General features: G+C 35.2%; 1 protein-coding gene across 1 annotated transcript in view; it reads right to left on the bottom strand.

Annotated features, from left to right (window-relative positions):
* The window catches only part of CCDC141 (coiled-coil domain containing 141), a 61,339-nt gene that overhangs the window by 8,857 nt on the left and 39,306 nt on the right, over positions 1 to 13,176 (bottom strand). The window contains exons 20-25 of the mRNA XM_054381286.1: positions 11,816 to 11,999; positions 10,461 to 10,570; positions 9,109 to 9,207; positions 8,400 to 8,483; positions 3,731 to 4,617; positions 1,646 to 1,818 (exon numbers count right to left, since the gene is read on the bottom strand). Coding sequence (XP_054237261.1) covers positions 1,646 to 1,818; positions 3,731 to 4,617; positions 8,400 to 8,483; positions 9,109 to 9,207; positions 10,461 to 10,570; positions 11,816 to 11,999 — 1,537 coding nt within the window. The remainder of the gene's footprint in view (positions 1 to 1,645; positions 1,819 to 3,730; positions 4,618 to 8,399; positions 8,484 to 9,108; positions 9,208 to 10,460; positions 10,571 to 11,815; positions 12,000 to 13,176) is intronic.

Genomic DNA, 13,176 nt, shown 5'->3' with positions numbered 1-13,176 from the left:
ACCAAAACCCACTGAAATTAATTTTACTTCTATAAAAATTGAAACATTCAAAATCATACTAATTATTAAAATTAGCTTTATTGTTAAATGGAAAGCACACTTTAGGAGAAGAGGTGATTTGTTTTCTTAAGAGAGTTCTTATGAATCAGTATTTCTAGAAGATGACTGATCTTGGAAGGGTAATACCAATTTTAGTTTGTTTTGTTTCCCCACCTGCTCACCTCCTCCTCCTGCTCCCTCTTGTATTGCTGTGAGCTTATATTCCTTTGAGAACTTCTCCCGTTTCAAAGTTACAGGAATTTTAATAAAGTTGCAGTAACTGGGCCAAAATATATAAATGTCAGTCTTCAATCTCACTAAGTCCCAGAATTTTACAGTGTATATTCTGCTCATAGCAGTAAAAAGTTAACAATTTCTGCAGATCATGCAAGAGAAGTTAAATATTTTCTCTATAGATCTTGTGCAGCGTCACAGTTGCAATATGACAATTGCAAATCAAAGATGCAGGAAAAGTCATGTAGCAGTTTGTTGTTGTTTTTACTAAACAAACAGAAGAAATACCAGATCTAAAAACTGAGGTTACATTTGAGGATTATAAATTAAATCTTCCACTGGCACTGTTACATTATTGCTATCAAATATTTAAACAAATTACTACTTTAATAAAAAATAATACTTAAGTGGTTGTCCTTGTCAAGAATGAAATGCAATATATAGGTGAACAAAGTCCTGGTTGGGATTTTGTTTGAATTCAGTGCATTAAAAACTCTAAACATACACAGATGCTCACTTCACAAACTATTATCTTTCTTGTCTTATACTAAAAATTCAATGGATTGTTAGAAATATTTATATCTTTAATTTTATAAGAAGGCAGAAAAATTATCACAAGCATCTGCCTAAGCAGATTGGTATGCTGGAATGTCTCATTTTGTAAACATTTGGGGGGTTTTGGCCTAGTGTATCCCTGGTGCCACTTAAGACAAATTCTGTTAATTGTGGGCCAAATCTTTGTAGTACAGATGGTGATAACTCTATTGGAGCTTTCATTTGTGGAGACTATCTGCTGTGCTGAGACAGTTTTAAATACAATCTATACCAGTGCAATCAGGAATGGTATGATTTCTTTACAAAGGAGATTTATTCTATTCAAATAATCAAGCAGAATGTGGTTGGAAATGATACATTCGATGTTTAAAAAACATTCCAACACTCTCCACGCTCCCTCTCAAAAGGCATGTAATGAAAATACACACTCTACCTGGGTATATTTTGACGTGTAGTACCTATAATAATTTAAACTGTTTCCAACACTTTGTAATACTAACATTTTTAGGAAGGAAAACTCTGCCTTATATTTGACAAAACCTTTATGGCATTTTTATCTCAACATCACTATGAGAAAGGAAAGGAAACATAATATTGGTATTAAAGAAACAAGCAATATATCAACTGTAACATAAAAGTGGTTGGGTACAGATTGTGAAAGATGCAGTGCATAGAAAATAAATGTAATGTTTTCTTAGCATGTGAGAGTGCAGTCAATACTGAACTTACTTTGTGAATAGCCAGTACATTAGTGAAATGCTAATATAGATGACACACAGCACTGCCCAGTTTATTCTTGTAATAGGTGGCCTGTTACCTTTCACGTGGAGAATGGCACTTGATGAGATAGTGCCGTTCAAATTTTTAGCCCGAACAACATAGAGGCCAGCATCTTTGTCACACACCTTCTGAATGAACAAAGTATGCTTTGTCTCCTTTTGAAAAAGCTTTAAGTGCTCATCTGCAGTCAGTTTCTGGCCCTTCTTGTACCTGAAGCAGAGAGTCAGTTTTCAAGTCAGATTTTTATCACTGTATGCCAAGCAGAACTTTGCAAAGTCAGACAAGCTCTATAATACTACACAGTAAGACACAAAGGTCACAGCTGTGCTTCCATCCCTCACTTTTATAGTTAATTGTAAACATGGATAAATAATTAAACAATTCAAATTGCTAGCTAATACACTCTTAAGACAGAAAATATGGTTCTGAAAGTGGTTTTCAATGGACAACTATCTCATTGCACCATTGGAGAAGGCAGCATCAAGGCCTGGGCCCCCAGTTTTCTGCTGAAACAGGTATTGAGTCAATCCACGTTCAGCACATGAATAGGCTCTTAACATGCATAAGCAAAGTACAAACTTTCTGAACTTGTGTCTTTAGTATAAAGAACAGTCAAGGACTTATTCCTCCTCCTCAGCCCAGTTAGTATTTAATTAGTTCACATCACCAAACTGTATAGAACGATGTATCAGGAGTTATTTCAAAGAACTGCTGTCATATTCCGACACTTGAGGATCTGCCAAAATCCTGTATTGGTTTTGACTCCTGATTTATATATTGGAATTGTGAGAAAATTGTGGCTCTTCTTGCCTCATGATGCTTCAGCAGGAGCTATATTTAACCTAACACAAACACAAAAATACTTTCCACGTGTCTATCCAATAAAATCTCTACACCAGTACATAATACATTGTATTAATTTTTAATTTAAAAAAAAACAGGTTTTTTTGTTTTCAGAAATTTGTAATTTGCAAAATGGTTTGAGTTGAATTTGTTTGAACTACTGTTTTCAGTTATTTTTTAAGAGACCATAAATTAGCAGTGTATATAATTTTGAGGTAAATTAATACTTTCTTATGATAAAATAAAACTGAAGGTACCTCTTTTTTTCACCAGCAATACTTCTCAAAGTTTAGAATACCAAGATTCAAAACAAAGTGACTTTATTGATACCAACATAGTATAGCACCAAGGCTGCAATATCCAGGTTTGTTTTTTTTTTGATGAACATATGGTTTGCCTAATCCTTTATATGTGTAATAATAATCTTAACATCAAAACATTTCCAGTAAGAAACATATCTAATATTAATACACTAAAAGACAGGCCTCCATATTGGAAAAAGTGGAAAACTGGCAAATGAGGTAAAACTTTAGGAAAATATGCAAGCACACAGAAAGTTACTACTGTCACCTTGAAATCCTACTCCTCTTTCTCTCCTTATTACCTTTGGCAGGAAATTTCTAAAAAGTAATCTTGAAAGATGTTTATATTACATCTGCATTTCTCACAAATGCAGTGTAAAGCTATCTAGTTAGACATGCAGCAACTAGAGAGAGATGCACATGCACATATATAAATATATAAAATTGTCATTCTTGGTATAAATATGTAGGAGGTTTTCTTAACCTGCAACCTATCTTCAGTTTTTAACAACAGACTCCAACATATATATAAATCTTTGCTTCTATATATGTGTAGTGGCCATATAAATATTATAACATGCACTTGTGTATGTGTCGGTCCATACACAGTGCCAAGATCCTGAGAGAATGCAGGTGAATTTGCTTACAGTAAATCTGGAGTGCAGCTTTGCTTTAAGAAATTATTGAACAAGTGGAATGTCATATTCCAGAATATAAAAACTGTATGACATATCTGCTTAAAAATCATTAGATGTGCTTGTAGTTGTTTGTTGCTCTCCTTATTCATAAAATTAAATACAGAGAGATTATTTCAAGTAGGTTAAGTGTCAAAAGTAATTTTGAAGGTGGGAATCATGCAGAGGTGTGTAAAAGAAAATATCCAAGCCATTTATTCTAGTCTATAGAGTAAATAATTTGGTTTTAAATGGTCTAAGTGTCTAAGGTATATTTACTACTTCTCATTATAAGCTACCCACCATGTCAGTGTAGGCTCTGGGAATCCCGTTACTTCTACTTCCAAAGTTACTGGAGAACCTTCCATGACGGTTTTGTTAGACAGAAGCTGGGAGAAGTTAGGCACCTGTCCAGTTAGGCTGGCCATGCTGTTCTTTTCTGATGAACTTTTAATCTCTTCTTGGGTGACCATCTGCCTCTGACAGCTTCTGGTGGCGTCTGATTGAAACACAAAACCTGAGAATGCATCAGGCAAAGCATGCAGCCTGTCCTGGGTTTTAGTACAGTTATTCAAGTCATGCAATTGTTCTTGTGTTTCTGCCATGCTTTTATGGAGTTCAAGGTGTTGCAAATGTGTTTTGCACACTTCACTCATCACACTACATACTGGGTTGGTATTTATAGTGCAGGAAGCAGTGCTAGTTTCAGATATTCCTTGTAAGTTGCAAGTCAAAGGAGATATTGTTCTGACTTTTTGACCAGAATCTGTTGAAGAGATACAAAACTTCTCAAAGTGATCTGATAATCTTTCCATTCTACTATTTGTAGCACCAGCATAAGCAGAATTTGTTAAGAGATCAGATGCTTCCATCACTTTTATAGTACTAGCAGTTTTCTGCATTTGCAAGCTACAGGAATTGACATGCAGACTGTGAGAACTATAGCAGCACTGCTCTTCTAGCTCTGCTTCAGAATGTAAGAGGTTGGACTCTGGTGTCTCAGAAAGCGGTGGCAAAGAGATATCATCAGGTGATATACACTCATATTCATCTCCGGAGGGTAATTCTTCTGCCAGGAATTCAGTCTGTAAACTATCCTCTTTGGCTAAAGATGACAGCTCTGTATCCTGTGAAACAAGATCCTCACCAGCTGGACAGATAACTGGAATATCAGCCAATTTATTCCTCTCCTTATATTAGGAGGGGGAAGAAGAGGAGAGAAAAAAGAAGAAAAAGAAACACACAGAAAGAATGAGTTCTCATTCTATGCATCACCTTTTCATTCAGAATCCAGCAGCAATATTTGAAATATTTCTTTTAGGTAAGATAATTAATCATAAAATTTTGTAGCATCTAACAGGAATTTCAAACAGTTTGGATAGTTTCTAGCAGATATCGTTATAATTACACAAAAATATTTATTGAAACAGTAACGATAAAAGGAAAAAATACCCTTTCTAAAAACAAAGGATAATCCTCTAGGTGCTGTTTATAAGAACACTTGCAAGTGGAAGCTAGAGCAGGAGGTGGCCTAACTACGTCTACATGGGAAACAGTTACATAGAAATAAAAATGTTCTAACAGCCAAGTTACTGGACTGTGATTCTTTAGGAGAGTCACCAGTCATATTCAAGATTTACAGAATTAAACCAACATCTTTAAAATATTTTCCAAGTATTTCGTATTTCTCTCATTTATTTGTTAGCTGTTTCAAGATCTTTGCCAAACATTAAAAAAAAGAAATGTTGACACTACTTTTACATTACCTTCTATGTAGAATTAAAAAAGAGTCCCTCTCATCATGTTTCAAAAATATGTAGATGTGGCAGGAGTGTATCAATATTAATTGTAAAGCATCAAAGCTATTATATGATTTATTAATTATTTCTCTGACTCTTGATTATTATTTTTTATCTATCTAATCACATAATCAAGCCTATTTCATTTGTGGCAGAGCTCTCAAAAAGGTGTTATTAATGTTTTCTTATGCTGCTCTCTCATTGTTGAATTCTATGCAAAAACACGTAATCTACTGAGCAATATTTCTATTGCCTACAGAACCGTTCAGTCACATCAGTTGGGTAATATACTGGATGCCACTGCTTCCTCAGCCATGTCTCTTTGGTAGCATCCAGCGCAAAACCAGTACAGCACATCTGTTTAAGTTTCATTTTTGCCCTTTCCCCCCTCCACCTTCTTTATTTTTCCCTCTAAATATAACCCAATAACCAGTGCACAAAATAAAAATCAGTGGAAGAGTCTCAACACGTGCCCTGGTCCTGTAGATGTGATAGTTTTAATATAGTTGTTTTCCCAAGTAGGTCCATGAATGAATGACTGGAAGAAATCTGGGCTTTTCGTGTGCCTGTTTTATTAAGTAATTCGATGTAGTTTTAAGTTCAAGTTTGGGGATTAAAAAAGTTTTTCACAAGCATCCCCTGATGAACTCTAACCCCAAAGTGTCTTTCAGTATGAATATATTATGGATATAAACATGATAAATTATCACTGACTTTCCAGTTCGGTAAAATGTGTCGACTTCTCCCCTTTCCAATTACTCAGAAAACAGTACATACTGAGCTTCTTCTTCCTCCTACACGTATTCAATATTTTTATGTGTTCTAACTAATTATAAATTATTCCTAAGAATTTGTTACTTATTATTTGGAGATTAATAGAGGACACAGTCTCAAGCTGTGCCAGGGGAGGTATAGGCTGGATATTAGGAGAAAGTTCTTCACAGAGAAGGTAATTGCACATTGGAATGGGCTGCCCAGGGAGGTGGTGGAGTTGCCATCCGTGGAGGTGTTCAAGAGAAGACTGGATGAGGCACTTAGTGCCATGGTCTAGTTGATTGCTTAGGGCTGGGTGATAGGTTGGACTGGATGATCTTGGAGGTCTCTTCCAACCTGGTTGATTCTATGATTCTATTCTATGATTCTAATTCCAAGATATTCTTACAATATATTTTTCTAGAGTCTGCAAATTTGACTGTCACAGAGCTCTTTAAACCTTATTAGCATTGTTCTCAGTACCTCTCTCAGCTTTAAACCTGACCAAACATACAAGTCTTTCTTTAATGAAGCTTTAAAAAGCATTTCAGTAGCAAATTCTGTCTGCACTGGACTGACTACACTAAGAAACTTAATAAATCAAATCTGATTAAATATTAAGAAGTTGAAAAATTTCTGAGCAGGTCAAAATTTCTGAATAACCATTCTCTACTGCTTAAATGAAACCAGTAGTCCAGATTGATTCTGTCTATTGAGGAGTCTATGGACATGTACACTACTGGCAGGCCACAATAATGTAGGAATCTTCCAGTGACTAATCTAGTGAAATCACAGAACTGAACAGAGTAGTTTCAGACATAGCTGGAAAATGACTCTGGAGAAAATAATGCCAGGTGGGCAGTGGGCTGGCAAACTGTCAGATGGGCTTTTGCAGCAGAGAGACTTGGAAACCTGGTGTGCCACCTCGGATCAAAGGAGAATTAGAATGAATCTGCAATGAGAAGGTGTAGGCTACTTTTTAGAGCAATGATATCTAATAGTGAAGCAAATTAATACTGCAAATACATGCAATAGCATGCAGAAGTGTAGGCAAAATTAGATACTGCTGGCCCACTAGACAAGGGGCTGGGGATGGGCCAGGTCTTTCCTCAGAAAGGATGGAAATGGAAGACAGAAAAGCTGTAGTCAGAAGAACCTGCTGCTACTTTAAGTGATGTATGGAGTGATGAAAAGGGTGGAGGCATCATAGCTGCCATACTTCACATCTGATATCGGCTGTTTCACATACCCTTTCCTTCTCCCCTTGGCAGCTGAGGCACAGTCTGACAAGGACTGACAAAGTTGTGGCCTACCAAGATAAGAAATAGGGCTATGAACATCTGCTGATTGAGGTGATTCTCCTGAAGGTGGCTCTTTGGAACAGTCACAAAAATCTGAGTGAAATCTGGGCTCCAAGCCAATGGACAAACTCCCACTCACTTGGAATGGCAGTAACAAAATTAATTAGGCTGAATTTTGGCTCGTCAGCAAATTACCAGACTTTCTGCATTGAACTGAGAGGAATGTTAATATAAGTCGAATTTCTAGAAAACACCACAATTTAGCGTCTCTTAGTATTGGTAATCAGCTTTCAAAATGGAAATTCTGGAGCTCTAAATCAATTGCCAATGTATCTTACCTTTCTAAAAGCTTAGATGTATAGCCATCCTCTCCAATTTACCGGCATATTTCACATAGTAAATTATCTATATTTACATCAGGATCCCAAGGCTTCAAAATGTTTTTTAAGCTAAAGGAATTCCTATCACAAAATGTAGGTCTAGTTTTGTATTAACTGCATTTCTAAGGCTGTATTTATTCTTTGACAATTTGAAACATTTGATATTCATTTACTGTATATCTATGAGTAAAACATGCTCATCTGTTATTTTTCTTTCACCCCTAGATTTTTATTCTGAATGCACATCCAGTCTTTAACTACCTAATTTCCTTTTTTACATTGCCCTCAATGTGCAACCCATACTTTTGAAATTAGCGTCTCTGGTGCACAGAATTTTGGCCACCAAAATGTAACTTTAATGTTTTGAGGTGAGGGCAAAGACAACTATTTGAGCTCTGTTATTTATTTGATGTGTTGTACCAACAGTATAGCAGATTATTTGTGACATGATGTTGTACCAAGAGTATAGTGGATTATCTGTACTACAAGCTGTATTCTTGCTCCATCATGTGTTTGCCATGACTGTTATTCACACTGTTGCAAAACTGAGGCATTTCTATGCTTGTTTTGCACTGCCTGTTTGTAATAATGTAAATGAGAATACAATCAAAACTCATCAGTCTATAGCAATATGGATCATTTTTGAGATGCAAAAATTAGGAGGAAATTCCTTGGAGGGTACACAACAATATCCATACATTTTAATAAAATTAAATAAATCAACATGAGTATTACACACATGTTTATTGTTGGGAGGAAACAGAGTATTGTTTCTTTTCTCAGTAAACCTTTCTGAATTTCTAAGCAACTTGTCTAATGCCAGCTGAAAGAAAAATGTTTTAATATAACTTATTTCTTCCCTAGGTCCTTAATGATTCAACAAAGAATCCTAATTTCCACTGCTGTGAGGCTTCTCTCATAGCATATTATTTATAAATCAAATACTTTCATAGCTTGTCTTTAAGGATTATGTGAATATTAGTGCCCTGGGAAATACTAATAACAATCTCCTCTATTACTTTATATATTATCTCAAGTCTTATTTTAAAGGAGGGAGCATGAAGGAGGAATGGTCACAAGGAGGACGTTTGCATTAAGAACGGTCTGGCAATAAGACCAAAGGAAAATTTGTAAAAGATTATGAAGAGTATTATGTTAGGGTGGTTTTTGTTTTTTTTTTTTAAGAGATGCACAGGCAAGAAAAATGAAGGCCAACAAAATTTTAAATCCACATTGAGGATTATGTGGGTTGACTAGAAGGCAAAGGGATAACTAGAAATTTTAAAAAAAAGAAAGAAAGAAAGAAAAAGAGAGAAATGACCAAGATTACAGTGATAACATCCAATGTAATAGCAGCTTCCAGACAGAAAAGCAAGGAACTTCCCAGCAATACACAAAGCCTTTTAAGAAACAGAGCTGTAGTTAAAAAGAAATAAAATCTAACTAACCTGCTGCTTTTGTTCCTCTTTTATAACAGCCTCACATGCTTCTTGACGGTTTCTTTCTTCTTTTCGAACAGGAACCAACTCTTCAGAAAACTCAGCTTTCTGCCATGTGAAAAGAAAATTAAATACTCTTATACACAAGGTAGCAATTGTTAGCGGCAAAATTACTTAAGCTCTGTACAAAAGAGTTGAGAAAAAAAAATGCAATCTCCAAACAATGCTGCTAAAGAGAGATAAGTTTACAATTAGTGAAATTTGTCAAAGTAAAATATTACAAAGTTTCTGAAAATTCACATCTCTTTAAAATATCCCTATTATACTGAGTTAGCAAAAAAGATGAAAGCTTCAAGCCCTCTTCTGACAGAACCTGGGGCTACCATTCTGCACATAATACCATTTATGTAACAAATGGATTGGGAATAGAACTTTGAAAAATGTGTGTCATTTATATTGAAGCTTCTTTGTGATCACCGCGCAAGGCAAAGACCACTTTCTAGTCATCTAACAACTTTTGGAACTCATTTGTACTTTTGGCATCTCTTACTGTTTAAGTGTATTAATGAATAATTTGAGTGATTATCAGCTTTTATAGCTTTAATTCCATCAAAAAAAAAGTGAAACAACATTCAACATCACAAGAGCAGGATATTTGAGCATCTTAGCTCTTCCAGTTTCACAGAAGAACTAATCCATCAGCTATTGCTGAATGTGGGAGATTTTTATGTGTTACTCTGGGGAGGAGGGGAGGGGTGTGTGAAGTATATGAAGGTCTTGTATCACGAATCTAGTCCTCTCAGCTGTCTTCCATAATTTGTCCTTGGTTGATAGATTATACTTAATTACATTCAAAGCAGTTCATCAGAATATGAAAGTTAAAATATTGTTCTCTTAAAATAGAAAAACATTGCTTATAATATAAATGTTTAAATTACTTCCATTTTATCACAACTCCGTTTTGAGGACGATTTTTCCAATAGGAAGCCAACCTAGGTTATTTGGCATTTTATAGATCTAGGAGTTAGCTATATTACAGTTCTAAGGGAAGAAGAAATATATATAAAAGTATTTGTCTAGATACTCAAAGAAATTGTGGCATTTCCCCCTAAAAGTTACTTGAAAGCAGTAATAGTTCTGAAAGAACTGAGAAAAAGAAACCTAGGAGGAGCACTTGATGGACAAAGAAGTAGCAGTTCATTGATTCATTACAATCATTACCCAAGGCAATAGAAAATTGAACAATCAAGAAATGCTTCACACTGCCATAGGTGATCCTCAGTTAAAAGCAGTATTTCAAACACTATGCCTGATAAGTTGATGCAGATGCAATAGATCCTCCAGCTTAAGAAAAACTGTACCTTTATCTCCTTAAGTTCTCTCAGAGATCTGTACAACTCATCAACAGAATGAATTATTTCCTTATACTTTAATACAGCTTTTTCAACATGCTTCTCTCCTTCTTCAATACCTACAAAGGTAAAAAACCCATGAAAATAATACAGAATAACTCAAACAGATATGTAACAACCAATATACTTCGTAACCCAAATATGCTATAGTAATTACATTTTTCTATGTTTTGTTTTGCGGAAGGAGCTCTGTGATTTGCAGCAATGTGCTTTCCTACTTCTTACTAGCTCATAGTCACTGCAGGTCTTCTGCTAAGCTTCTCCTCAAAAGTTATTTTTGTCTGGTTAGTGATACTGTTTTCAAAGATGCTGACCTCATGAAGTGTCTCCTAAACTAGTTGCCTTATGTATCTAGGAGGCACTTAGATCCTTGATACAAGAAATACAAAAGAAAGGCAGGATGAAGAAGGCTTTTCCTTCTGTAAAAAGGGTGTAAAAATCCCAAAGCAGTTTCTTTATCTCAGTGTTCCAAATCAAATGATGTCAATAATCCATTCTGTAAGCTCCTTTCCTGCAGATAGGAATGTTTCAAATATTGATAAGGTTTCAAAAAAAAAAAAAAATAGAAAAGCAAACTGTGTTCCCATACAGTCTTTTCAAAACTAATTAGCGGACTTTAAAAGCACAGTTGGAATCTCTTGAATTTTTTCAAGATTTATGTCCTGAATTGATAGGCTATGCATCATCATGTCACATCTGACTTGGTCACTTATCTTTGCATAAAATAACTTCAAGAATTTCAACAAGTGGAAGAAGAAAGGCAAACCTTGAAGTTTGCTGACCTTCAGCCCTTTTGGTCAACCATGTTCCAAATCAATACAATTGCAAGTATAGTACTTGCGCACAATCTACCTTTTTTTACTCAAAAATGCTTAAGAAAGGCAGCAATAAATACCACTACTTATTCACAGTGTTAACAAAAAAATTCCCTCAGCATTGAGATGTATCACCATAACATGCTTTGACTTCAAAGGCTTGCCTGTTATGAGATAGCATAAGCCATGAAATCTTAATTCCAAACTCATAAATATTACAAGGACATTCACACTTTGATTTCAAGGTGAACTCAGGCTGTGAACAGGAAAAATCAAGAAAGTACCAGGCCCTTGAGTGGTTTTGTATTTTTATTGTTTAAATATTTGTTCTGAAATCCTTCACCTCTTCCAGTCAATACTTTCAAACAATTGGTTTTTAAGCTTCACAGGATTATTTTCTTAAATGAACACATCTAGTCATCTGCTTTCTCCTGTTCTGAGTTACTGCATGTTTTTTCCCCCACAGCACATCATCAGACGGTTGCTCACCATATAACTGCTCAGCAAGGTCTATAATCTTCTGAATTCTTTCTTCTTGTTGAGGCACTGTAGGCTCAATGAACTTATTGAATTGCTTATAGAGAGACTCTATTGCTTCTTTAGTTTGGCATTCTGCAGAATACTTGTCAACTCTAAGAACTGTTGCACTCACATCTTCAAACCAAAATTGACACTAAGGGATAAAAACACTGCATTATAATGAGTTATTATCAGCACAGACTGCTCTGTTCTTAGACTGTCCACAGTGACATACAAAAGGTCTTAAATTTTCCAATGTTAATTACACTGAAAAATGTTTTTCATTACCAATGTTGCTTCAAATATTAATTTTTGTTAAATTGTCTTTAAACACTAGTTCAACACTCATTTTGCAAGCATGATGAGGTTATTTGTTAACATTTATGCATATGTATGTTTTATTTCTGGGTTCTTTCTGTCTTGTATATCGACTGACTATTTTCACTAACTTCTTATCATGGTCACAGTTACACCTCTGGAAAAGCAGCAACGTTAGTTAGATTTGGTCTACTTGCAAAGAGGTTTTGGGATCAACAACCCAGTTGTTGCTAGGATGTTTCTTCTGACAAGAATGGGCTTTACAATATACCCTTAAACATTTTTGGTTAACAATACTCAGGACAGAATCTGGTGTTCACTCAGCATCATCTGTACTGCATCATTACAGCAAACAGCTAGTAATCACAAGTTTCAATTGTGGTTAAAAGCAGCATTTAAGGTGTCCCTATTCACTTTGCAGAAAACTGTTAACTAAAAGCGGATACTTTACACCGAGGAAAAGAAAAAAGTAGTCTTAAATTTTAGCTTCAGGAAATAATTTATTTCCTACAAAGTAAGGAGGGGCTAAAGGGTGGGGTGAGGAGGGAGATGTGTGCTAAAAATATTAAATGCACAATAAATTGCTTTTCTATTGATGTATGAAATGATACACTGATCAGATCACTGAGAAAACTTTAGTATTGTGATCCATCATTAAGGGAATTTATTTGTCATGCATTTAGATCACTTTGGAGATACAAAGAGTATTATTTCTAAAAATAAACAGTGATGACAGGAATGTGCTTGCTTTACAGCAGATGTGCCAACACAATGTGGCAAGAGGGGAAATACTATCGCAAGCTTTTTTTTTTTACTTTTAAGAAAAGACAATGCATGAGGCAGTCCTCCAAAGCATTAAAATAAAGTTATAGAAGTTTCAAAAAAGACTTACACAGGGGGGAAAAAAAGTGCTGCATTTATGGAACTGAATGTTTTACATTTCAGTTCCAAAGTTACATACCACACAGACAGCTCTTCCTGAAGGCTTAACAAAGCAGGCATTGTGATAACCT

Source organism: Indicator indicator, chromosome 5, assembly GCF_027791375.1.
Source record: "Indicator indicator isolate 239-I01 chromosome 5, UM_Iind_1.1, whole genome shotgun sequence".
Lineage (NCBI taxonomy): Eukaryota > Metazoa > Chordata > Aves > Piciformes > Indicatoridae > Indicator > Indicator indicator.
The sequence above is the reverse complement of the archived record's forward strand: the minus strand, read 5'-3'. Positions and strand labels throughout refer to the sequence as shown.